This window comes from Hyaena hyaena, unplaced genomic scaffold (assembly GCF_003009895.1).
Source record: "Hyaena hyaena isolate Hyena2069 unplaced genomic scaffold, ASM300989v1 scaffold_604, whole genome shotgun sequence".
Lineage (NCBI taxonomy): Eukaryota > Metazoa > Chordata > Mammalia > Carnivora > Hyaenidae > Hyaena > Hyaena hyaena.
In genome coordinates this window covers 873,937-900,917 of record NW_024081236.1, presented here as the reverse complement: position 1 = coordinate 900,917, position 26,981 = coordinate 873,937, and the positions used below count along the sequence as shown (strand labels likewise).

Genomic DNA, 26,981 nt, shown 5'->3' with positions numbered 1-26,981 from the left:
AGAAGAGAGTGAGTGTAATCAGGAAGTTCTGGTGGTGGTTAGTATAAGCCTGATTGGGAAGAAGCTTCTGAACCCAAATGAAAGACTTGAAGAAGGTAATGATGTTAGCACTGTGAGCACCTGGGGAAAGAATGTTCCAGAAAGGGAAAATCAAGTACAAAGAATCCACGATGAGAAATTATCTGGCATGTTCCAGAGGCAGCAAGGGGATTCATGTGGCTGAAATCAAATGAAATCAAGCATGGCAAGAAATAAAGTCAGAAGGACAAGGTGTATCATTCCTGAGAACTTTATAGGCCTTTATCAATGTTAACTTTTCCTCTGAGTGAAATAGAAAACTACTGGAGGAGGGTTTTGAACAGAGTGCCATAATCCAGGTTATTTATTTCTTTAAGATAATTTGCTCTGCTGTGGTGAAAATCGACTGGAGAGAAAGGTAAACATAGAAGCAGAGGGATCTCTCAGAACCTGGAGTAATAATCTGGCCTGGAGATCTTGCTGGTGCATATCAAGATAGTAGCAGTAGCAGTAGTAAGACATAAGCATATTTGGGATACATTTTGAGAGTAAAGCCCACAGGATTTCCTGAGGGCATGTTATATGGACAAAGAGAGGATTAAGGAAGTTCGAAAAGTTTTAGGCATGAGCATCCTGAAGGATGGAATTGTAACAGAGATGAGAAAAGCTACAGATAGGAAAGTTATTTTTTGTGGAAAAAGCCAGAAGCCAATTTTGGGCAGGGTAATTTGGGATGTCTATTAGGCATTCAAGTCAAGGAGTTGAGTTGGAAGCTGAATATACAAGTCTAGAATCCAGGAAAGAAAGAGGAGGTGGAGATACATATTTTTGAGTTGTAGCATATAAATAACACCCAAGGCCATGACACTAAAAGGAACCACCAAGAAAGAATATGTAAATAGAGACAGTAACAGGACCAAACACAGTGTCTCAGGGTCACTACAATATCCAGGAGAAGAGAAAGAGCCAGAACCAGAGAAGCTGACACAGCAGTTACCAAAGTCAAAAGTGTGCGGTATCCTGGATGTCAAGTGGAAAAAAAGGGGGGAATGGGTGAAATCTGAGAGTGGTAGACCATATCAAATGCTGCTGGCAGATCAAAATGGATAGAACGAAAATCAACCATTGAATTAGCCACTACAGAGTCAAAGTGACCTTGATAAAAGCAATTTCAGTGGAGTGATAGGATTGAAAATCTGGCTAGAGTTGATTGAAGAAAGTAAAAGAAGGGGAAAGGGAATTAGAACCCGTGTTACAAACAACTCTTTGAGGGGTTTGATAGCAAAGACAGTGGGAAAATGAGGCAGAAACTGGTAGAGAAAAATTCATCAAGAATTTAACATTTTAAAAAATATCTAGGATGCCAGAAACAGCGGCATATTTTTAATATCATGGGAAATGCTCCACAGCAGAGAAAATTTGAGGAAGATGCTTCAACAGAAGAGGAGAATGGGATCTACTGACTGGAAAGTGTGGGGCTGGCTTATAAAGGAGCCTGGATAGTTTACCTAAGTAATATCAAAGTAATAAAATGAGTAGGAGTACCAAGAATAGGTAAAGAGAGGTGGATAGCTTTGAAGATTCTTCTGGATGAGACGTTTTGGAAATTTATCTTCTGATTGCTTTTATTTTTCTCCATAAAGAAATAAGCAAGACCATCAAGTAAATGTGAAGGTTGGGGAATTTGCTGGTGCTGGAGTGAGATAGTGAGTAGACAATGACCTGCGTGTATTTGTCAGGCTCAACTCCAAGTCCATTTGAGAGAATACAGTTAACGTGAGACCAGGGGGTATGGTCATGTTCAGCTAACCCAATGCAGTTTCAAAACAGGCAAAGCTTTGGATTTAGCGTACATGCCACTTAGCTTACTATATCATACATGAAAGAGCAAAGTGATCTGAAATTATGTGATTGTGGAACATAATTTAAGTTAAAAAAAAAAAAAAAGGACACCAAAGTCATTCGTACATTCTCTAGTTCAACAAGTATTCTGAGCATTCCCTGTAAACCATGCATTGTGTTAGGTACTGTGTGAGATGCAGTGAACAAGGTAGACATGGTCCCTACCATCTTTAAGCCTGCATCCCACATGGAGAGACAGGCAAAAAAATAACACAGTTTTTGTTGTGGAATTTGATAAATATTATTAAGGAGAAAAGCCATATGTTGATGTTGAGAATAAATCTGTATGTTACACATGCACATGGCTGTGTCTGGTTGAGCAGTTAATTCAGGTACAGTGGTAAGAGGAGATCTCTCTCAGGAGGTAATATGAAAGCTGACACCTTAAAGATGAGAAGGAACCGGCTAGGTGAAAAGCAGAGGGAAAGTGTTCAAGGTCAACAATGGCATATTGGCAAAAGCCAAAAGGCAAGGAAGAGCTTGCTTGTAATATTTAAGGAAATGAAGGAATCCTGGTGTGGCTGGAGCATAGCAAACAAGAGGGTATTATCGGATGAGAGGAAAGAAAATCAGGGGCCAGCATGAAGGCAGAATTCAATTTCTGATCTATCTGATTCCGTACTAATTTCCTTTCTGTTTTAACATGTTTGGCTTTCCAGAATCACTCATAAATGTAATTCTTCAATTTCATTTTATAAGCCTTGATTTCCTTTAAGAAGTCCAGTCTGGCACTTATTCTACCTGGTAATAATACACCACCTTCTCCAAACCTCATGCCATCCCTTCAGTGCTGCTCTGTAGACCATAGCTTTGTGGTTTGCTTACTAGAATAATTGGATACATTAATCTATGCTAATGTATAAATGACTCCTAATGGTTCTGGGCATTACCTCTCCCCTGAGCATTTACATTTTAACAGAGGTTTTCTAGTGACACAAAGAAGAGACTCTATTAGTGCACATTTTAGACATTGAGTAGACCATTTCAGTGTGATTCAAACACACTATTTCTTTAAAATCCTTAGCTTAGGAACTTTGTATTTCACCAGAGATACTGAAAAATGTATACTTAATGTGGTATATTTCTCCTACACTGGTTTAATCACACTGATATATTTTATGCTCACGCATTGCAGTGTGATTACGATCATTAGACATGATGCTATCCACAGATGACCTGTCCATCTTGTTGATGTACTTTGCCACCTATGCGAAGCCCTTGTTTTTTTCAAGCTTCCCAAATCATTCAGGAAGACTTAAATCTTTATATCACATTTTATTCTTTTCTTGTAGAGTGTGTTACAGTCCTTTCTGATTGTTCAGAAAGAATATAAATCTTTCAGATGAGTGTATTATGCAGTATTCATGGCTAGGAAGTGAAATTGGAGGTCTAAAACACTAAAAGAGGAAAAGCATTCACAGCTGAGTCAATTACAAAAGTACGTGTTCCTTGAAGATAGGATAAGTAAGAACAGCTGGAAATCTGTTTGTCATATAAATTTCTGGTCACTATGAAAAGTGAATAAGTATATGGACAGGTAGATTAATAAAGTGATAACCAACTCCTGACTTGTTAAAGCTATTTTCCTTCTTCAAGAAAAGCCACCCAAAGATGGGGGGCCTGGGTGGCTCAGTTGATTAAGTGGCTGACTTCAGTTCAGGTCATGATCTTACAGTTCGTGGGTTCGAGTCCCGCATCAGGCTCTGTGCTGACAGCTAGCTCAGAGCCTAGAGCCAGTTTCAGATTCTGTATCTCCCTCTCTCGGACCCTCCCCTGCTCACTTTCTCTCTCTCTCTCAGAAATAAATAAAACATTAAAAAAAGAAAAGAAAAGAAAAGCAACCCAAGGAAACAATTGGATAGGTCTTTAAGACCAGTTTCCTTTAACCAAATTGTGTGCTGTACTTATAAAATGACCTCAAGTCATCCTAATGCAATGGGGAAAAAAAAGGACAGTTGGACTCCAGATAAAGAGATATAATCAACTCTTACCGATAATGAACTAAAATTAGGCAGGGAAGCTCAATGAGGAATGCATTACTGTGCATTCCTACTATTTTGTGCAGCCTTCATTCCTGTGCCTTGTACAATGCCTGAAACTTGGTAGCTACCCAACAAATATTTGTTAATAAACTAATATTGAATGGAGAAGCAGCAGAAGAAGAGAAAGAGTAAAAAGAGAAAGAAAAAGAAATAATAATTGACATCGGCATAGTCCTTTTAATTTTTCAAAGAAATTTTCTTCTGGTAACCATTTTAGGTCAAGAAATAGCTATCGATGCACACAGGGAATTTGTACTAATAACCCCTAACACACCTCTGATTAATTATTAGTCTAATTTTTCCCTAGGACTCTAAAGTTAACTGTAGAAAAGTGTGAAAATGATTAATACCTATCTAGAAATGTATTTGTTCATCCATTTTTCATTCGTAAATTCTTATTGAGTATCTACTATATGTCTGACATACTACCAACTCCTTGGGAAACACTAGTGAATAGTATATTGCAGTTCCCAACCTAATGGTCCCTTAATTAAACAGATAACTAATTTGAAAGTTATTTAATTAAAGGGGCGCCTGCGTGGCTCATTTGGTTAAGTGTCTGACTCTTGATTTCAACTCAAGTCATGTTCTCACAGTTCATGAGATCAAGCACCACGTTGGGCTCTATGCTGACAGCATGGAGCCTGCTTGGGATTCCCTCTCTCCCTTTTCTCTGCCCCTTCTGCTCTTTTTCTCTCAAAATAAATAAATAAACAAAAAATTTTAAATTTATTTAATTACATATTGAAAAAATGATATTAACATAATATTGAAGGTTCTGAATGAATGTATGAAAGTAGAACATATTTGGAGCACCTGGGTGGCTTAGTCGGTTAAGCGTCCGACTTTCGCTTAGGCCATGATCTTGCGGTTCGTGGGTTCGAGCCCCTCGTCCGGCTCTGTGCTGACTGCCAGCTCAGAGCCTGGAGCCTATTTAAGAGTCTATGTCTCCCTCTCTCTGACCCTCCCCTGCTCACGCTGTCTCTCTCTCTCTCTCTCTCTCTCTCCTAGAAATAAAAATAAAAAAAAAATAAAAATAAAAACAATAAAAAAGAAAAAAAGAAAGTAGAACATATTTTAGTTTGGGTAATCAAAGGGAGCTCTCTTGAGGAAGCAATATTTAAGCTGAAACTTGATCAGTGTATGAGTTGCCTAGGCAAGGATGGAAAGTGGAGAGGTAAAGAGCATTCAGGGTTAAAGTATATGCACAAATGTTCTAAGGCAGAAAGGGATTTTGAAGCTGGCTAATCTAAAAAGTGGTAGATGTGGTTGAACCCAAAAAGGGGTAGAGTGTGACAAGTGTGTAAGCAACAGTAGCAAGACCATGAGAGTCTTTATGCTTAAAATTTTATTTTTCATCCTAATCACAACTGACAACATTGGGAATTGTTAAGAAGAGCAAATTTGCATTTTTAAGATATTTGTGGATTCTACATAAAAACCAACTGGACGAGTTAGTCTAAATTGGAAATGGAGGTAGCTTAGAATAAAGCAGCAGAGGTTATGGAGAGATGGGAATGGGTTCAATATAGTTTCAGGAGGTAGCAACAACAGAATTTGGTGAGTGATTAACATAGGACAAGTTGAGACATGTATGAAGGATTCCTATTGGGGTTTTGACATGAGATCCTGGTGGATAAAGGGGCTTACCATGATGAATAACCCTGAAGGAAGTCTACTAAACATAATCAATTATTAGTTAAAGTTGGGGCATGTTTAGTTTTATCTGCCTTGGAGCTATCTAAATGCAAAAGTTAAGTGGCCTGTCAATAATATTTATTTTCATCTCAGGTAAGAGTACAAGACTGCAGATATTTAAACCTTTAGCCAATCCTATAAGATGTTTATAAAGACCTGATCCCTGACAAGTCTTTACCTCCCTCCTGCCGCTCTGCACATTATGTCATTTATTTCATCTTCAAGACTTCTGGTTCCAGAAATGTCCTGAGTCACATGTTGTATTTTCTTGTTTGGGTGCCGGTATTTTTTTGTTCCTCTGGGAATGTCTATTCTGCCTTCCTCTTCAATTGCCTAACTCCTATGCACCCTTCAAAACTCAGTACAGAAAACAGTTGTGTTACACGTATTCTGTACCCCTTCTAGTTGGGTAAGATATTCCTATATTGTCCTTCTTCTGCACCTTGTGTTTTTATGTTTCATGAACTCATTGCAAGATCTTGTTTGCGGAGTTATCTTCTCCACCTAGCTGGGAGTGCTTTGAAAGCACAGACCGTGTTTTTATCTCTATGTATCCCATGTTTAGCATCATACCTGGCACATAATAGGTACTAAATAGGCATATGATAAAGTTTTACAGGCTTGCAGAGAACGGAGGCTAAAACAATAGTCTTTGAGGACAGTGAGAGATAATTACATATGACTTGATCAAAGTTATGACATTCTGTAATGAAGAAGGAACACAAATACATCATGGTTCAGAATTTTCCATCCAATATCAAATGTTATATTCAGAGTAATCTTTTTGATACCATATCTTGTTTCTGTCTGTATAATTTGCCCAGCAAAGTTACCTGGTTTTCTATGTTCACATGTTTGCCTTAATCTGATTATCAATAAAAGCATGAACAGAAACAATTCTCAACATATAAAGACATCAGTAAACAATAATTTGAACTAAATGTACAGTTCACAAATGAGAACCTTTCATTTACATTGTTGGTTTGGAGGAAAGTAACACCATATTATATTTCAGAAAAAGATCAACAACTTGATATCTAATTGATAGCAAATTAAAATTACATACAATAACATTTTTAATTTTGAGCAAGTTACCATAAAATTTAAAGTACATAGCAAAACAAACTGTCTAGGTCATTCTCTCAAATATCTCAAGTCTTTTGAGAAATCCAGACTTCTCTGAAAAGTCCCCACAAAGGATTTTGATATCTAGAATGGATAGCAGGAAACTCTTGGTTTTTAAAACATATCAGAAACTGTGATCCTAAATCACAATGAATACAACTTTAAGAGAGGGTCACTGAATTTCTATCCTTTCAAAATCCTTCAGCATTTTGCTTCTTTCGTATAGTAATAACTGACTTCATAGATAGCATAAGTATTTGTGTATTTATCTTAATTCATCTTCTTGAGTTGAAAATTCCTGGAGGGCTTGAACTATGCTATATCAAACTTTTATTTCTAGAGGACCAGCAGAATGCTTAGCAAAGAGTAGGCATTTAAATTTTTTGCTGATTTAATTGTAAGCAATGGTTATCTCTAATGATTTATTGCTAATTAAAAATAGCATGTGTGTTTATTACAAAGGGTTGAACATCAAGACTTTGGTCAAAATATTTCTTCTTATTATTCCATAATTACTTTAGTATGGAAAAATCAAACTGTACTTAAGGTCTAATGCTTAGAGATACTCATTTTAAAGATTAAATTAAAGCTTCAATTTATTCACATTTGGCACCTAATTAAATTAAATTAAGAAACTTAATTTAATTTTTTGAGAGGTCTTCTTATGAAAGAGTAGAATCAATATCTTTCAATATCCCTTTCATAGAATCTTCTGTGGATTTGCAGATGCTAGACCCACTGGTTACTGACATTGAAAATGTTCAGTTAATAAGGAAAGCAATTTCTCCTTCAGGTTGATCATTGGTACTAGATAATATCCTTAATTCTTGTCAGTAATAAAGGGAAACTAAACTTTCAGAATTGGTGTAGATTTGAGAGAAAAATAATTTTAAGATGAATATAAGGGAGAGAATAAAACCATGCAAATCCTTCAAACGTTTCAGAGAAAAACTCTTCAAAAACCTCTGTCAGTAGGATGACAAACAGATCTGCACAGAATTGAAAAAGTATTCATTTCCTATATAAATTGTGAAATAAGTATCCTTGATAGGCATATTCTTCTCTAATTTGTATGATTTTCAAAATGTACTAATATGAATTTCCTCTTGAGGGGTCATTAAGTCAACCAGCCTGAGTTATAGTTATGTAGCTTGAGCGGATGAAAAGTAAATTATTCGGATCTTTACCTTCTTCAAACAGGATACCAATGGAAAATTATTAACTGATATTTTCATTAGAGAAGACAAGAAATGAAATGATGAGAAAATTGAATTGATAGTAATAAAGTGCTCTGTGTCTCCACTTTCAAAATTCTTCCTCTAAACTTATTTTATTTATAGGCAAGTAAAGGTATGATTTTAGCTGTCCGTTAGTACAGAATGCCCAGTTATCTTAATTTCAAATGATGGGTGTACTTCATGGAAGTCTAAAGAAATCATCATCATCTTCCTCTCATTCCTTCCTCTTGAAAGAGCCAATTATAATTTATTCACACATATTGCTCTATTCAAGCCATTATATAGGAGACGCTGGTGAACAAAGGTAGCTTTTTCAAACACCAATGCATATAAAGCTTAAACAATGATGAAAAGTGAATGAACAACAGAGTGAATTTGTGATTTCATAAATGATATACTGTACTGGTGAATTTTCCAACAAGATAAAAGATTCAAAGCTTTTGCCTAGAGATTTCTCTTCTTCTGTAATTCATAGTGGGTTATACAAAGTCACCAGCATTCCAGAATCAAAATATTTGGAAAATGGATTTAGAGGATTGCTTCTAAAACTTTACAAAGTGATTATTTTCTCTTCAGAAACAAAACTCAACTCCTTGAGGAAGCGCTTTCTGATTAATAATGCATAAATTTCCTGCACTGAAATATTACTAATTAGTTCAACTAATGAAGTCCTGCTGAATTGTGGAACATAAAAAACAAGCACATTTTATTCATTTCAGTAGTAGTATTTAGGCACATGTCCTATATCCTATTACATATAGGATAACATTTTATATACACAGTAGGGCTTTGAATTGAAATTGCCTGATGAGCAAAATAGGAATTAGAGGATCATACCCATTGGGAGGGAGGGTAGGAGATATTCAGACAAAGGGAAGAAAGAGGATAAGTGATGAGATGTGTAGTCCAGGCAACCGGGCAACCATGAAGGCTCCACAACTATGTGTTTTCCTCTCCCATGAATTAACATTTGACGTGTTTTCAGTGTGAGTGTTTTTCTAGATAAAGAGTACTATGGCAGACTCTGGGAATTTTCAACTGATCCTATAAAGTAGCTCTTTGCAGGAGGAATGCAGTTTTAAAGACATCTTTTCTGCTCTGATTGAGGAAGAAAACTTGTTCCCAATTACAATCTTTTTAAATTTAGTATGATAAAAAAAGAAAATTGGATAGGAAGAATGAAAATGGCTGGATTTTTGGCTCTAACAATATTTTGATTCTTTGGGTCTCAGTTTCTCCCATCTACAAGATGAGAAAGGTGAATAAAACTATATCTATATCTAAAGTCTTTTCAAAATGCACAATTAATATGGTTAGGTAATGGTGCAATAGTAGATCCAGACACTGATTAAGTAAGCAAATGACCAAATAACCATACAATTACATCACATAGTATCTAGAGCAGAGCTTTTCAAATGCAGGTAGGTATCTATTAGTGGATTCTATAATCAGCTTAATGTATTCAAAACATCATTTATCAGGATAAAGACAGAAAAAACTGAGGGTTGCTGGAGGGGATGGGCTAAATGGGTGATGGGCATTAAGAAGGGTATTTGTGTGAATGATTACTGGGTGTTATATGTAAGTGGTGAATCACTGAGTTCTACTTCAGAAACTAATACTACACTGTATGTTAACTAATTTGAATTTAAATAAATAAATTCCAAAGATAAAAGAACAGAATGGAAAATACAAGAGCACATAGCAAGAAGTAAGGGCAAATATTGTTTCTTGAAGTTTGTATTGTGGGAGCTTATTTATTCTGTATTTATGTGTATGTATACTGGGCCAGAGTGTAAAACATATTTCTTATTGTCCATAAACATTAACAATATTTGTCAGCCATTTATATAACATCTCTTTATTTGGGTTAAAGGAGAAAAGAGGCTTATACTCACCAATAGTGGGGTCATGATAATCAGGAAACTGATGACTAATAAACTGCATTGTCATTGCTGAAAAAAAAATAAATGCAATTTAATAAAAACTCATCAGTTCATCAACAAATTGTTCACCAGTGTAGTTCATCAGTGTTTTTTATTTAATAAAGTTTTATTTTCCAAAATCATCAGCCTTTTATTAAGATCTAGTAAGTGACTTATTTATCTGAGTGACTAGTTTAATTATGCAACATGAACCACCAAATGATAGGGAAAGTTCTAGAGGAGAAAAAAAATGTATTTAGAGGGAAAATAATGCCAGAGACTTCTCTGGAATAAATATGTCTAAATCTTGAGTGTATTTTAATGAAAAATTGTCTTGTAGTAAAAATAATAAGGCTTTTGACATAATGAGAATATAAAATAGCTGAAAGGTCTCTTTGGCTTGCTCTGGAGTAACAGTTGGTATTGGTTGGGAAGATCTCATTGCAGGTCCTGTGTGTACTCTGGGACTTATCTCCTCATTGTAAAATAAGGAGATAATCTCTGAAGTCTCGATTAATTATAAAGGTACATGATTATGTGAATTTTTATCCTGAGCCAGCCTTTTAATTAAAATTATTTGTCATTTTTATTTTGCCTAATTCATGCTATTTAAGTCCTTTTATTAATTTTCATTATTTTCTGAGGTATTTCCTCTAAATTCTCCACATTCTTTGCAAATCAATATTTTTATAAAATATTTATAATGTTTCTATTATAGCTTCTTCATGTAAATTTTCATTATTAGTAAACAAATTGAATGCTGAAGTAAAGCAACAAACTTGGAAACTTTGGAAACAAACTTCTCTTCCTTTTCTCTCTTGGGTTCTTTATCTCTTAGTGTGTGTGTGTGTGTGTGTGTGTGTGTGTGTGTGTGTGACAAAGACTCTTTTCTTAATTAAGCTTTAGTTAGCCTTCCCTTAGTCTTTCTCTCAAGGAAACCCTGACCTAGGTTCCTGTCCTTGCTAGACCGGCATAGCTCAGTGATAGCAAAAAATCAGGTTGGTGAGAATGTCCCACTCTTGACGCAGAATCCCCTAGCCTGCCTTCAACAAGAATCCTTTTAAGTCTGTTTGGCAAGAATTCCCTTATTCCTGATATAGCTTCTGTTAATAATTTTCCACCAATGCTTGTCCCAACTCCTTGCCTACAAATCCTCACTTTTCCTTGTTGTATTTACAATTGAGTCCAGTTCTGTGATGAGTTCTCTTTTCCCCTTCTTCAATAGTTCCTGAATAAAATATATTCTTATTATTTTACTGTCCAGTTCTGGTTTCTTTTAACAATGTGTTCATGCTTTAGAAAATGTTTGGAACAGGGAAGACAGTTAACTTCAACAAACTTGCATAAGGTATTAGTCTAAACTCAGTTTGAAATGCAAAGAAACAGAACCTGACCCAGTGAAAAAGAATTTCTGTTTACACTTTAACGGTGTTTACTTCCTGTCTTTGCACTGACAAAGGAAATCTCCATATTAAAGTATTACTCAATTTGACAGTTTAGGGCAAATTTTTAAAATGCAAATTAACATTTCTTGCAGATAGCTTTAGGACTTAAGATATTTCAAGTAAACAAACTGAAAGTAACATGTTTATTAAGTAGATATCAAGGAGAATTTGGAAAACATTTTTCATGAGTTTTAAGAAGAGCAGTCTCCTCTATTTTACTGCCAACTGGTTTATTACCAGCTAGAGCACAAAGGTCAGAGGCCTGGCCTCCCAGTGAACACTTGGCTTGACTAGTTAATTAACTAAATTTCAAAGACAGTTCAGAATTGTTGAAGTTAGAGCTAAAATGAGGAGATTCTCACTCCACTCTACTCAAAGCGAAGAGATACACACTTCTTCACAATGTGACAAGGGCATCATCCATCTTATGATAATCAATTATTTAGACTAAAATCTTGAAAGATGCCTTTGGATATCTTCCCCTTCATATGCTCCATCCAGTCTACATGAATTTTCATTTTACTTCCAAAATATCTTTCCAATATGTCTCTTTCTGATATTACTCTAATTCATAATCTTATATTTTAAATCCCTATTGCCATAGACTTAAAATTGATTCTCGGGAGCTTTTTTTTCTTTACCTTCCATTAAAACTTCCACAATGACACCAGAGTCATCTTTTTAAAGAAATCTTGTTACTCATATGTCAGCAACTGTTCGGATAAAGACATACATGCTAATGGTCCTTCAAGATGAAGGTCCATAGGATAAAGCATATGTGGTTCTTCATGTGCCCATCATACCTCTTCAGGCTTGACTTCTGGTACTGCCCAAACAGCTGCTCTGTGTTCTCAGAGTTATGGAAAGAAGGGCTTTCCACCTACGAGGATGCCTTTGTCCCATGGCATAGCACAGCCTTTGCCTTCTCCCTCCTTTTTATATCATACTAACAAAGATTCTTTTGGACCAAACCTTCATTAGGCTCCTCTGAACCCTCCTCTAAGCCAGGCCATGACCTTCAGGCTTCCATGCTTTCTCTGCTTTGCCAAGTTTTAGCAAGAATCCTACTAACTCATTTTAGAGGGAATTCTCCACACTTGATCTGGTTACCCTTGGTAATTGATCATTTCTCATCTCCATCCCCCATAATTATTCTGGCCTACCCTCAGCAAGAATCCTATTAAGTTTATTTAACCAGAATTCTCCTTACCCTCTTAGTGATTTCCCATTCACTGGCCCCCATTTTACTCCTTGGCTATACATTCACACTTGTCCTTCCTGTATTCAGAATTGAGCCCAGTTCTACACTGAGGGAGGCCTTTCTCCTGTTGTCATCTTTCCTGAATGAAATCTATTTTTACCACTTTACTGTCCAGCTTGGCTTTTCTTTGACAATGTTAATATCTCCACTCAAATGTCATACCATTCAGTCAACACATTTAAACTCTTCATCGATCAGGTGCCAATATGTGATAGCCATGGAAGTTCTCAAGAAGCATTAGAAAACACTGTGTATAATTAGGGGTTAAGTTAACTTCTATAAACCTAGGAAATAATTTTGAAGGTGAAGAAGTTTGGAACAACTGTAAGGAAGAATATGTAAGCATTTTAAGAACTGATAGATATATTAGATACTAGACTTGAGATTCACAAAGCCAGTGTCAGAAATAAATGAATCAGTCAAAGATTTACCTTTTACACTTATTTATAAGAATACCTAGCATATATTTAGATGATGGAGTTTGTGCTTTAATGGAAACCTGCTGCTTATTGTATAATTGAAAAAGCCCTTCAATTCTCAAATCCTCTGACCTACCACTGAGACAGAACCAAAGAAGAGAGAGCCAGCTGAGCTTTGTTCCAGAACTTCAAAAGATAATTTTAGAAAGATTGATTTGTAAAAGTTTCTTTTGTGTTTTACAAAGTGGATGCCTGATGGGATATCTAAGAGCCATTTCCCTTTGTGGAGATAATATGTAAAACAAACAATTTTTGAAAAATCTCTCTTAAATATATGTCAGATTCAATTTTGAAATAAGTAATCTGCTAAATGTCTTTCAATTATCCTGGGGCACAAACTTTATTTATTTTATGATACACAGGTTTACATCCTCAAAATCGAGTATTCTATTTTCTTTTGCCAAAGAGTCATTCTGTCAGAAACTCAACAATAGCCCTTCCTTTCTCTTTAGAGATTTTATTGTATTACCTTTATAATATTTTAATACATTGGTTTTCAAGTATCTAATGAAAATGAAGGTCTGTGCCTTCTTCTCATAATATACATTCCTATAAACATGTATACAATATTAAGAGATATGTGGGGTCCATTAAGTCCTAAGTAAAAATACTTGTCCTAGCAAATACCTGCATAGGTCCAAAATCAGTCTTTTGCTTAAAAAGAGGACATCCATAAAAACTATGATTTAAGAGCATGTGAGGGGTGCCTGGGTGGCTCAGTTGGTTGAGTGTCTGACTTTGGCTCAGGTCATGATATTACAGTCTGTGAGTCTGAGCCCTATGTCATTCTCTATGCTGACAGCTCAGAACCTGGAGCTTACTTTGAGTTCTGTGTCTCCCTCTCTCTCTCTCTGCCCCTCCCCTGCTCATGCTCTGTCTTTCTCTGTCTCAAAAATAAATAAGCAAACAAAAACAAAAGAGCATCTAAGATCCCCAACCTCAAATCTGCCTTTAAGGAATTCCTAATATTGGGCTTAGATATCCATTTCTTACTGTGCATTTTTGTTTGCTTGTTCATCTTTTAAGTCCTCCTTGAGGGGTAATATACAAAATTCCTAAATTTGAGTGTGAACCAGTTCCATGAATCAGTTGACAAAATCCACCTGACAGTCATGACCAATTTATTGTCAATATGTTCCAGAAGACTTAGGAAAGAATGGCAAGATAGTACTAGAAATAAATTTCACAAATATCCTAGAACTTATTCTGTTTGTGGCTTTGTGATTCTGTAAAAGATAACAAGGATCATTTTGGAAATTTTTGAAGAGGAGCAACCTCATATTTTCCATACACTTTAGAAAAGCTACCATTTCAACAGATTCAGAACATTTTTCAGGGTTTACCAGAAAAAAAGTAGTCTTTCAGTAATGGGAGAGGTTTCGTTTTGTTTTGTATTGTTTGTATGTATGTATTTGAAATAGTTAAGAAGTGTTCTACAAAGCACTGAACTCCTGAATGATATAAAATTAGATTTGTTGTATTCAGAGATTCACTTACAGTCAAAATCATTGCCAACATACATTTAGCAGTGATTGTCTTAGAGACAGTATACTGAACTCAGCTGTAGTGTATAGAATTAGCCAGGAATAAGAATACTGAGGAAGAAGTGGGATGGAATGATGGGAGGCATGCACAAGAATTGGTTGGATCTCATGAGGTATCTTAGAGCCCTTGATCAGAATACGATGGTGTGTATGAATCAGATAAATTCTGGTATTGGACCACAGAATCTCTGTATCAAAGGAAACCATAAAGTAGTTAGCATTTGTTTTTATGGAGGCTATATGTTAATTTTAAGCTCTCTATCTTACTAAAGCATTTTATTATTTGGACTATTTTTATCATGACATTTTAGGAGTTTCTATTATATCATTTACAAATAGAAATAGTTTCCAATTTTTGTTTCATAATTTATCTTTTTAATATTCATTGTTTTATTTGTCCAGAACAGTATTAAATAACAATGCAGACCATGATCATCTTTGGCTTTTTTCCCAATCTCAGCGACACTTTTATTTTCACAGTAAGATTCTGGCATTAGTAGCATTAGTATATTACATATTTCAACATATTATGGAAGTAGTCATTCATCTCTGCTTTTTTGAAACCCATAATGAATAAGACTTGTACTTTTTGAAAGGTTTTTCTTTTCAGTATCATGGAGATAATCATTATTTTTCTCCTGAAACCATTAATGTTAACTTATTTTAAGAGACATTGAAATATTAAACCAACTTTGCATTCCAGGATTGAAGTCTATTTGGCCATGATGTCTTCTTCTACTTTCTACACCCTGAAATAGTTTATATACCATAGGAACTATATGGTCTTCAAAGGTTTAGTAGACTTTCCTGTGAAAACATCTGGGCCTGCTGTCTTTTTAATAGTTCCTTGATAACTTTCCTCTATTTATTCAATGCATATTATCTGTTCAAATTTTCTAACTCTACTGGGGACAGTTTTAGGGAACTGTATTATCCTAAAAACTTATCCATCTAGGTTTTCAATCTTTTCAGAGAAGTGTGCCTTGTGATGTTTTAAATTTTGATTGTTTCAGTAGCTATTTCCTTCTCAGAATTTTTTGTTTGCTTAAATTAGCTACTAGTTTGTCTATTTTGTTGATTTTTTCAAAGTCTTTTAATTTTTATTTCATTCTGATTACTATTATTAATAATAATATCCATAGATTTTCTTTTATTTCCTTTGCTGCTTTTTATTTATTACTTTCCTGGTTGTGTTTCTTTAGTTTACTTTTTTGTTAAATCAGTTCATTTATTTTTATCATTTAAATTTTTCTTGGTAAATTTTTTATAGATATGAATTATCGACTTATCTCTGCTTTTTATCCTCCGTGTAGTTTGATATTGTTTTTCAGAAATTTATGATTTCTATTTGTATTTTTCCTTTCACCTGAGTCAATACATAGAAAGCTCTTTTTAGAACTAGCTGGAAGAGATTTTTTGCTTATTTTATTTTTAACATTAATTTTGTTACCTTGTGATCAGAGAGTATTATTTCTAATAACTCTATGTAACTTGCTGGTATTTTGGCATTTTAATATATAATTAATGTGTTTAGTAAAATAAAGTATATTGATAAGAAGATAATATTTTATATATGCATCAGTAAGATTTACTTTATTATTTTTAACTGTTTTATAACCTTATATTTTGTCTACTGATCTGTCTTGTGTTTAGAATGGTGTATATTTCACACATTATAGATAACTATTGTCTTATTTAGTATATAAATATTGTGACTGTAATATTTTCATTGTGGTTTATGGCTTTTATTATTAAAAAGTATCTTTCCATATCTCATTTAATTATTCTTTTTTTCTGATATCAAGATTGTAATCACTGCTTTATTTTTATTTTAATTTGCTTAGTTTATCTTTGCCAATTATTTTCCTTTTATCATTTCAAATCATTGTATGTTAGGCCCATCTATTGTATGCTACATAGTGTTGGATATTGTTTAATAGTCAATTTGAAAATTGTTTTCTTTTAATAGGCAAGTTTAGTTTATGCACACTTACCTAGTCTTATTTTCCTCCATATCTTTCCATGGCTTGATAGCTCATTTCATTTTAGCACAAAGTAATATTCCATTGTCTGGATGCACCTCAGTTTACTTATTTACTCACCTCCTGAAAGACATCTTGATTGCTTCTAAATTTTGGTAATTATGAATAAAAGCTACTATAAATATCCCTTTGTAGGTTTTTATGTAGCTATAAGTTCTCAGCTCCTTTGGGTACATACCAAGGAGCATGGTTGCCCGGTATGTTTATATCAGATATGTTTAGTTTTGTAAGAAACTGCTAAACTGTCTTCCAAAGTGCCTGGCGCACTTTGCATTCCCACTGAAATGAATATAAGTTCATTTACTTGAAATTTAGCTCCACATCTTTGTCAGCATTTGGTATTGTCAGTTTCTTGATTTCAACCATTCTATTAGGTATATAATAGATACCTAATATATAGGCATATTAGGTATATAAGGTGTTTCATTTCCATTCATAGTTCTCTGGTGACATATCTTGTGGCACATCTTTTTATATGTTTATTTGCCATATATATATTTTCTTCAGCAAGTGTCTGTCAAGGTTTTGGGCCATTTTTAAGTCATGTTGTTTTTTTTCTCGTTGTTGAGCTTTATGTGTTCTTTGTATTTTTTGGATAACAGTCTTTTATCAGATGTGCCTTTCGGAAATAGTTTCTCCTAGTCTGTGACTTATCTTCTAATTATCTTGATATTGTCTTTGGCAAAGCAGAAATTTTTAATTTTAATAAATTCCAGCTTATTATATTTTTCACTGATTATGTAAAGATGTTTTAAAGACATTGCCATACGCAAGGTCCTCTATGTTTTCTCTTATCTTCCAGGTTGTATAGGTTTGCATTTTACATTTAGATCATGACTCAGTTAATTTTTTTGACCTGTATAAAGTCTATGTCAAGAATCTTTTTTAGTTTGTTTGTTTTTTCCCCACACCATTTGTTAAGACTATCTTTGCTCCATTATGTTGTCTTTACTCCTTTGTCAAAGGTCAGTTGCTGATACTTATGGGGCTATGAGGCTAAGGTATATGTCAGGAAGGAAAGGAAACAGATTTTGGTGATCACATAGGAGTCTCTGGCATATGAGGGGAAAGACTGTCAGAAAGAAATGTGAAAATGTCAAATGAAGAAAAATAAAATGTCACTCTCCCCCTCCCCCAAAGAATAATCATTCCCTGGAAAATTAACTAAGGTCTTATGTTACTGTTTTTCTTACTAATTTCCATGAGGTATGCTTCAATATTTTTCTAACTAAAGCATCTTTTAATTTTTGCCAAAAATAAATTATTACAAAAAAGATACTTATTTAAATTTTTATAAGTTGAAGCCATCTACATGGTGGAAGTCTATATAATTATGTAGATTAAAAAAATAATTCTCTAGCTGGGAGTATATCTGAAATGATGGGTAAAATGTTTGTTTGTTTGTTGTTTTATTTTATTTTTCAGGTGAACTCTGTGACCATCCTGAAAAATCTGGACAGGAAATAGTAGTGGGAGGTTTGTCATGCCCATGCACATAAACACTTCTCCTTAAGTCAGTCTGTCTTTCCCTGGCTTAGGAATAAAAAGAAAGAACAGTGCATACAGATAGAGAAGAAATTTAAAGATCAGAAAAGTTGAGTCATCCACTGTAATCTTAAAAAAAGTAATTAGGGGTAGAAATTAAGAATGTTTGGTGGAGGCATACTCTGTCTTTTTCATTTCTAAACTTATTACAGTTAGTGGATGATCTTTATTAGCAAACAAGATACTTCACCCCCCATCCCCCGTCACTGAAATGGACATTTACTTAATATTAAGCTACAGATCAGGAAGTACCTGATGGATTTTGTATCAAAGACCCTTTTCCATTACTAGTGGCCATCCCATTAACATATGTTATGTAAGTGTAATGCTTGCCTGAACTTTATAAAATATTCATTAAATACATACAATAAATAATAGGCAATTGCATCTTTGATGTTCATAGAAAGTAGTGGTGAGAGATTAAATACAATCATTTTTTTGAAAGAAACCCATTTTGATTGGACTCCTCTTTTTCATGCATATGTTCTTTATTTAAATTTTCATTTTATTATTCAGATATTCCAGTAATTTATTATTTCATTTTAAAGTTAAATTTAAATCAACTGTTTCTTATTTTGCATAATTCAGTTTTAAACCATCAAATTTACCTATACAAAAAATCTGACAATATTATATATCACCTTGCTTGGAATGTCAGTGGTATTTGCCCTGAGGCAGGGACTATCAGTTATGAAAAAGAAAATTTATAGAGAGAAAGGAGTAGTTTTCTAAAAATTTTAAAATGATTAAAATACTGCATAAAATAACTCTACTTTGTTATTACTCATCTCAGTCCCCCCACCCCCAAAGGAGTTTTATATTTATGGAAAGTAGTGAGCTGAAACACTTTGGAGACTGATATAATCTAATTACACAGAGATAAAGGTTGACAAGTCATTGCTTCCCCTTTGGGACGTTAAGCCCTGTCAGTGGAGTAAGAAAGATGATGGGAATCTGGTCACTAAGATGTACTTCCATTTCTCTTTTGTTTTTTTGTGGTACTTTAATAAAATTACTTAATTTCTATATGTCATTTTTTCTTATCAGCAAAATAAGAGGAAGGTGGAAAGAGGATTTAAAAATGCATCTGGAGGGGCGCCTGGGTGGCTCAGTCCGTTAAGCATCCGACTTCAGCTCAAGTCAGGATCTCATGGTTCGTGGGTTTAGCCCCGCGTTGGGCTCTGTGCTGACTGGCAGCTCAGAGCCTGGAGCCTGTTTCAGATTTTGTATCTCCCTCTCTCTCTGAACCTCCCCTGCTCACGCTGTCTCCCTCTCTCTCAGAAATAAATAAAACATTAGAAAAAAATTTTTTAATGCATCTGGATTAAGCATTCTACAATCCCTCTTTGTTCATCCTGTCTTCCCAACCATCATCTGTTCCTCCTCCATTTAGGATCTCTGTTATCTCTATTCTAATTCTGTCTCTTATTTAGTCATTCGGTTCCAGGCATATGACTTGTTGGGGGATTTTCAACCCGTTCCAGCTGTGACCTTTTCCAGGGAAGTCTTTGCTAGGGCTATTTCCTTTGCTTGAATGCTCTATACCTCGATAATTGCTTGGCTTGCCTGTATCAGATTATGATTCACACCTTTGGAAGCTGTTCTCACACCAGTGAATTTAAATCAAAATCCATTCCTCCTCGCTAGAACTCTCCATGCTCCCTTCTTGATATTCATTCATTCATTCATTCATTCATTCTATTAAAAGATATTTATTAGGTTCCAGACATTGCTTTATATAATCTACCATACCCTACTTTAGGTGCTTTGGACACAGCACTGAGGAAAAGGGACCCCTGCCCTTTAGGGTCTTAGATTCTAGAAGGTGGTTGTGGGGGGCGGGGATTGGAAAGGGAGACAAACATAAAATTGCCACACAGTTGCATATACATCAATGGTATGTTAGATGGTGACAACTACTACTATGGAGAAAAGTAAAATTATTATAGGGTCGTTATTAAAATATAAAGATATATTACATTAGGATGGACTTCTGTGGGAAAAAAATTAATGGATATACAATTTCCAGGAAGAACAGGAACAAGGTCACATTTTTCACTGTTAGAGAACTTGTTCATTTACTTTTTAAAAGAAAAGTATGTCTTTTATGACTCAATGGATATATTTATAAGAAATGTATCATTATTTAAAGCATCATTATTTAAAATAAGCTGAGAATTATATACTTTAAAATAATTTAAATTAAGGATGAAAATTTTATTTTATTTTTTTAATTTGAATTACATAGAAACAATTATTTTATTTATTTTTTTATAGTCTATTGTCAAGTTTGTTTCCATACAACACCCAGTGCTCATCCCAACAAATGCCCACCAGCATGCAATTTTTAAATATCAATCTAAAAATATACAAGTTGGGAGGCACCTGGGTGGGTCAGCTGGTTGAGCGTCCAACTCCTAATTTCAGCTCAGGTCATGATCCCGGCATTGTGGGATCAAGCCCCACACTGGGACTTAAAACTGTCTCTCTTTCTCCTTCTGCCCTTCTTCCTCACTTGTCCTCTCTCACTCTTAAAAAACTATAAATAAATAAATTAAATAAATAAAAGTTTACAAGCTGGGTACCTAATCTTTCAAAATCTCTTTAAGAAATAATTTAACAAAAGTGTTTAAAAACCTATGCATTAACTTGATCAGGGTCACAGATGTATCACAGAATCAAGTTGTTTGGGTCACGGGACTCACTCCAAAGCCAGACACTTTCCATTATTCTAATTGCTTCTTATTAATTCCCCTCTCTTAACTGAAAACCTGTGCTTTCTGATGAGTGGCCCATTTGGTGAATAATAGCATGGATCTGTGAGAAATACTTATATTTTTAAGTGAATATATAAGTGAATAAATCTAAAATTATCTCCTAACTTAGACTAAATCTCAGGTGAAAATGGTTGCCAGTTCTCTTATTTTTACACCAGCACTCACAGGTACATTCTCTAAAATGCATTGAATCGAGGGATCAGAAACAGTCACATGAGAAGCCATAGCATAGGGGTATTTCCCAAGGGGGGCAGGCACCCTGCTGATAACCTTAAGAGAGATGAGGTGGCTCTCAACCTGGAATGCTCCCAAACAGGAATAATAGGATCCTTTTAAAGTCAAGGTGATAGGAAGGTATTAACAATAGCAATATAAAAGGGACTTTATGGAGTTTCCAAAGACATTCAAAGATTCATCCTTACTTCTTTTGCAGCTTTTAATAATTAAGAGTTTAAAATGTTTTTTTTTTTAAGTTTATTTATTTATTTTGAGAAAGATAGTGAGAGCTCCAGCAGGAGAAGGGCAGAGAAAGAGGAAGAGAGAGAAAATCCTGAGCAGTCTCCACATTGTCAATGCAGAGCTCTAACACACAAACTGTGAGGTCATGACCTGAGCTAAAACCAAGAGTCAGAGGCTTAACCAACTGAGCCACCCAGGCACCACTGTAACTTAATAATTTTTCATTTAGTTATAAAACATTTACTGCAGGTTGGTATATTTCCCTTTCCCATACGTCTGTGGATATAAGATAAGGATTGTTGAGAGGGAAGGGCCTTGAGATCTGAAGGTTAAGGGGTAGATTAAAAAATGGCACCATTTGGCTGGGGGAATGGCACCTCACCAGGGAGACGGATGGGAGAGGCAGCCCTTTCGGTTCTCCACTTCCTGGGGGGGGGTCCCTTCTGCGGAAAGCTCCCCTTTACTTCTCTTTCTCTTCATCTCCCCCATAAACTCTCTGCCAACACAGAGAAATGGTGCTTTCCAGGACATTAAAAATTCTATTTATCTTCACTGACTGATTTTCAAGGATGATTGATCCCACACAAAAAGAAGTGATGGATATTAAAACTCAATATTACCAGTCATTCCTTTTTGCTCTATGCTGACAGTTTATTTTGTACTCAATGAAACAAAAATGAAAAATAGACATTTTCACCAATCATTTCCCAAGTATTTTATCATTTAGGATAAACCTCATCTCTTTAGGTAAATGAAATACTATTGATGCCCTGCACACATGTACTAACATAGGTAAATACATTTCTTCTTACTTAACTCTATTCTTAGAGAATAATAATTAGTAGAGACAATTATTGAAGTCTGATTCATGTGAATGGGTGACAGTACCCAGAAAGAGTCTTAAAGTGCTCAGATTTTAGGATACATTTGATTTGTCATGGAATTATAATAGACATTAATATCTAGCCTATATCAGAATTTATATATTCACTATTTGCTACAACAAGAGTTTACTCTGTCTTGACACCCTGATCTTGCAGTCCAAGCATTTGCTGGCATTTAATCATGTTAGTAACTGATAGACATACATCTTGGGGCTGAAGGTTTTTCTTTCATAGCTTTGGAAGAAGATTCCCAAAGCATAAAACACGTGTAATTTACATTTCTATAATAGTTCCATGTTTGCAAAGAATTTTTCTTTATTTGATGAATCTCCGCTTTACTTCTAAGAATTTTGTAATACTCTTATAAACTAGGTCATAGGCTAGTAATGAAGTTCAGGACATGCTATCCCCAAAAATGGCATGTTGGCATATTGAATATTTTAAAGTGAAGGAATTTGAGAAGCAATAGGTATAGGAAAGATTCTCAGTCTTTCTTGAAGCAGGTCATAAGATGCTATGTGAGGGCTGCCCTCCTATACCTGGAGGAAAAGAGCATCCTTATCTCTAAAGAAGGAGGGACCCTGAGAGAATCAGAACAAACAGGACTTGTAAGGACCCCCGTTTACCACCCTTAGGTCATACCCTTTTGTCCTATCACATTTTTATGGCTTTTTACTTTTCCTCAAACTTATAAAAATAATTAGTCTTGGCCACTTCTTCAGGTCTTCATTTATTTATGAAGACTTCAGAGTCATGTAAAACTTAAATAAATTTGTATGCTTTCTCTTGTGAATCTCATGTCCATTCAACTTACAAGGCTCTAGCTTGAGAACCTAAGATGGGCAGAAGAAGAGATTTTTCCTCCTTTACACTAGCCAGCTGCCTATCTTACCAGAAGGACATTGGAGTGCATGAATTATTTTCTCCTGCCTCATTATATTTCCCTTCATCATAACTGAAATTTCCTATTTAATGCCTTAAATAATTCTGGATTCCCTGACTCTTTTCTTAAAACATCATTAGCTTCAATCAGTTTTTTTAGTTCTTCCTGACACAGTAAATACTTCAGCCAGGGTGAAAAGCTCTGGAAAGGGAAGAAGGGTGATACTTGAATAGAAGACACACTTTTTCTGTGGCCTTACCCATATCATCTCAGTTTACATTATTAATGATAATAATAATAATCTTTATAACTTTATATGTTTTTTTACATATAATGCTGTATACTTTTAAGGGCATTTTTTTGGTTTATACATTATTCTAAACTATATGCTTCTTTTTATAACATAGATGAAAGGACATAAATGTGAAAGCAAAGGCTAGTAGATTGGGTATCAGAAGCAAGATTTAGGGTAATCCTGGCAGGAAGGAATAATAGAAAAAAACAAATATGAATGCAAAAGTCTTACATTTTAGTTAAATACCAATTTTACAGTTACAAAAGCATAGAATGAGTTGGACCTGGCATGATACCAGTTCAAATGAAAAATGACATGGAGGTTAGGATTAGGTCTATATAATTAAGACTCAAGTTAAATTTAAAGGAAATGCACCACTTAGGGTGGATTGTCACAATCTCATTATTAAATCTCAACATATGGTTGGTTCTTTATACTAGATTTTTTATGGTGACACGTACAAGTCTACTAGTTGGATTTAGCACTCATTCAGCCTCCATGACAAATATGCTTCCACCCCAACATGACTCTGACCTGAGGTCTGCCTACAATTGAGCTTCTTCAGCTGGCTTTCAAACACCTGGTGGGTCAGGGCCAGAAGCCTGAAAGCACAGTACTGGCAGACAACTCAGATGCTTGCTCCATCAACGTTTATAGAATCTAATCTTGCTTATTCTGTCTAGGGCGGTGGTTCCCAAAGTGCAGTCAAATAACTCCAAGGGATCTGAGAGAGCTTTTCACAAGAGTTAATGAAGTTCTATGAAGCAGATAGGTGATTCCAAGTGCCTTTTAAACTAGATACCTTCAGAGATTTTAAAATACGTAAAATAATGTCATTCTTCTCAAATTTTTTTGTTGTTTTGGAAAATACAGATTTTAAAAACATTATTTGTTGCAATATATTTTTATTTTTGTTGTAATATATTTTTAAATTAATACTTATTATAACTTTTTAATGCATTCAGTTTTATAAAATGTTATACTTAATTTATAATATGGTACGTAACAATAGAAGTAACTTATGTAATCAGAAGTTTTTTGAGGTCCTCAGTATTGTCAAATGAATGAAATGATTTTAAGACCAAAATGTTTGAGGACCACTGATCTAGAGCAAAACCTCAGCGCTGATTAAATAAAGGTAGGTGAAAAGACCTATGATTATTCATAGATCAAATAATAACATTTTGAAAGCCTAAAATTAAAGATAAAACAATAGTGAAGACCACTTGGTCAAGATACCTAACTATAACTCCAGATCTGTGCTTTTCTTCTTTCTCGTCTCCTTTCTACCTTTCCTTGTCTTGTTTTCTATCTTTCCTTCTTTCTCTATGTCATATATTCATGGCCATTGTGGTGATATATGTTCCTTTTTCATTTTCATCTTTCCCTTTCCCTGTCACTATGTGTCTCTTTCTATACACAACTGTTTCTCCCTGTTCTGCTCTTTCTTCCAAGAACTTGCTGCCAGAAGTAGACTTTACCAGCATTGCAAATGCATGTAATATCAAATTGTGGAATTAAAAATAAATGCTTATTTGGGGGAGCCCAGGTGGCTGTCAGTTGAGTGTCCAACTCTTGATTTTGAGCTCAAGTCACAATCTCACAGTTCATGGGCTCGAGCCCCACAATTGGGTCTCTGTTGACAGCAAGGAGCCTGCTTGGGATTTTCTCTCAATAAACAAACAAACAAACAAACAAACAAACAAACTTTTAAAAATAAAAATAAATGCTTTGTTTAATAAATACAATTTTTGTATATTTCTAAAAGATCTTCCTCTACTCTTCCCTCAGGATAGGTAAAATTAAAATTTTGGTGACATTTCTGAAAACAAAACACCACAACTAAATTTCTAATTTATATGTCAATGTAATGTTTGAATTTTTCCTTAGACTCATCTTTAACGTTCTTAGAAACAACATAAAGAGAAAACAAACATTGAAAATAAATATTTTGTTTACAAAGTGGGAAGTGAAGACTAAGTGCAATGGGAAGAAAAAAGGAATAAATTGTTATGACAAAGTCTAAAGCCAGGCTACATATCAAGATTTGTTTTCAAACTCTTTTTCTGGAATGATTTCTCCTAGAGAGAAGAGACACGCCAGGGAGGACTCTGCAGTGGGGTATGGCCAGAATATTTGAGGCAACTTAAAGACAGATGTTAAATTTGCAGTTTGTTTTCACTTTGTGTTGAAATTACATTCTGTTGTTCTTTGCCTTTACTAAAGCTATGTTACACACAAAACATTGGGGTATTCTACTGTTTAGACCCACTCTGGGGTGGAAGATGGCTGGCTACAGATCACAGCAGCCTTAGGAACTTGAGAGCAAACCTGGAAGCACATGACACCAGTGAAGCGACTGTTGGTAGAGGTTGACCCAGGGAAATTCAAGTACCTGCGGACTTACCATAGGATCTGACTTCCCCATCATGTGTTATGCTGGAGCTTGAACCATTAAATTGAGAGATATTCTGACTTGTAACCTAGTTATTTTAACTACCGTTGTAGTATATTCATTAGTGTCATCTTCTACTATATATAAAGTTAGATTCAAAGCTGAGATCAGACATAAGGATTGTATTTCTCTTTTGTAACCATATGGATAACATCCATTATCAAACATGACACTAAATGTAGTAGGAATTCAGTGAAGACTGGTGACTGACTTGCTAGTTATATAAATGAATCTTTCAAATTTTTTGAAACCAATAATTCAAAGAGATGGATGTTTAGGTTGTAAGATTACACTCAGTTGTCAGTTTGGTGCAATAGTTAAGAGGATTAACACATTTTCTGGATTTGAGTCTTGACTTTGATACTTACATGTTTGTGTCTTTGGGAGAGTTAGGAAATGTTTTCCTTTGTCTTAGCTGTCTCATCTGTAAAGTGGGGTTAATAATAATATGTATAATGGGTTGTTCTAAAAAGTAAGTGGAACAATACATATAAAGCACTTAAACTCATGACTGGGTAATTCTAAGCCCTTAGTGACCATTATCATAAAAAAAAAAAATTTTTTTTTTTTGAGAAAGAGAGAGAGAGGGCACAAGTGAGAAAGAGGCAGAAGGAAAGGGAGAAAGAATCTTAAACAGACTCCACACTTAGTGTGGAGCCCAACATGGGGGCTTAATCTCATGACTCTGAGATCATAACCTGAGCAGAAATCAAGAGTTGGATGCTTAACTAACTAAGGTACCCAGGCACTCCTTCTCAAGATTTTAAAAACTTTTTACTTTTAATGATTTATATGATTTCTCTTTTCCAATATTGCATTGTGGTCTCAGGGTCAAATTAGCTAGAATATGATGTTTTTGTAAACCACAGCTCACATATGCTCATATGATGCTCTCCCATCTGTTTGAAATATAACATTTCAATCAACTGGCATTTTGCTTTTATGAGTACACTTTGTTTGATAG

General features: G+C 34.7%; 1 protein-coding gene across 1 annotated transcript in view; it reads right to left on the bottom strand.

The window, feature by feature from the left end:
• Positions 1-26,981, bottom strand: part of RIT2 (Ras like without CAAX 2) — a 390,321-nt gene that overhangs the window by 300,969 nt on the left and 62,371 nt on the right. The window contains exon 2 of the mRNA XM_039257173.1: positions 9,922-9,978. Coding sequence (XP_039113104.1) covers positions 9,922-9,978 — 57 coding nt within the window. The remainder of the gene's footprint in view (positions 1-9,921; positions 9,979-26,981) is intronic.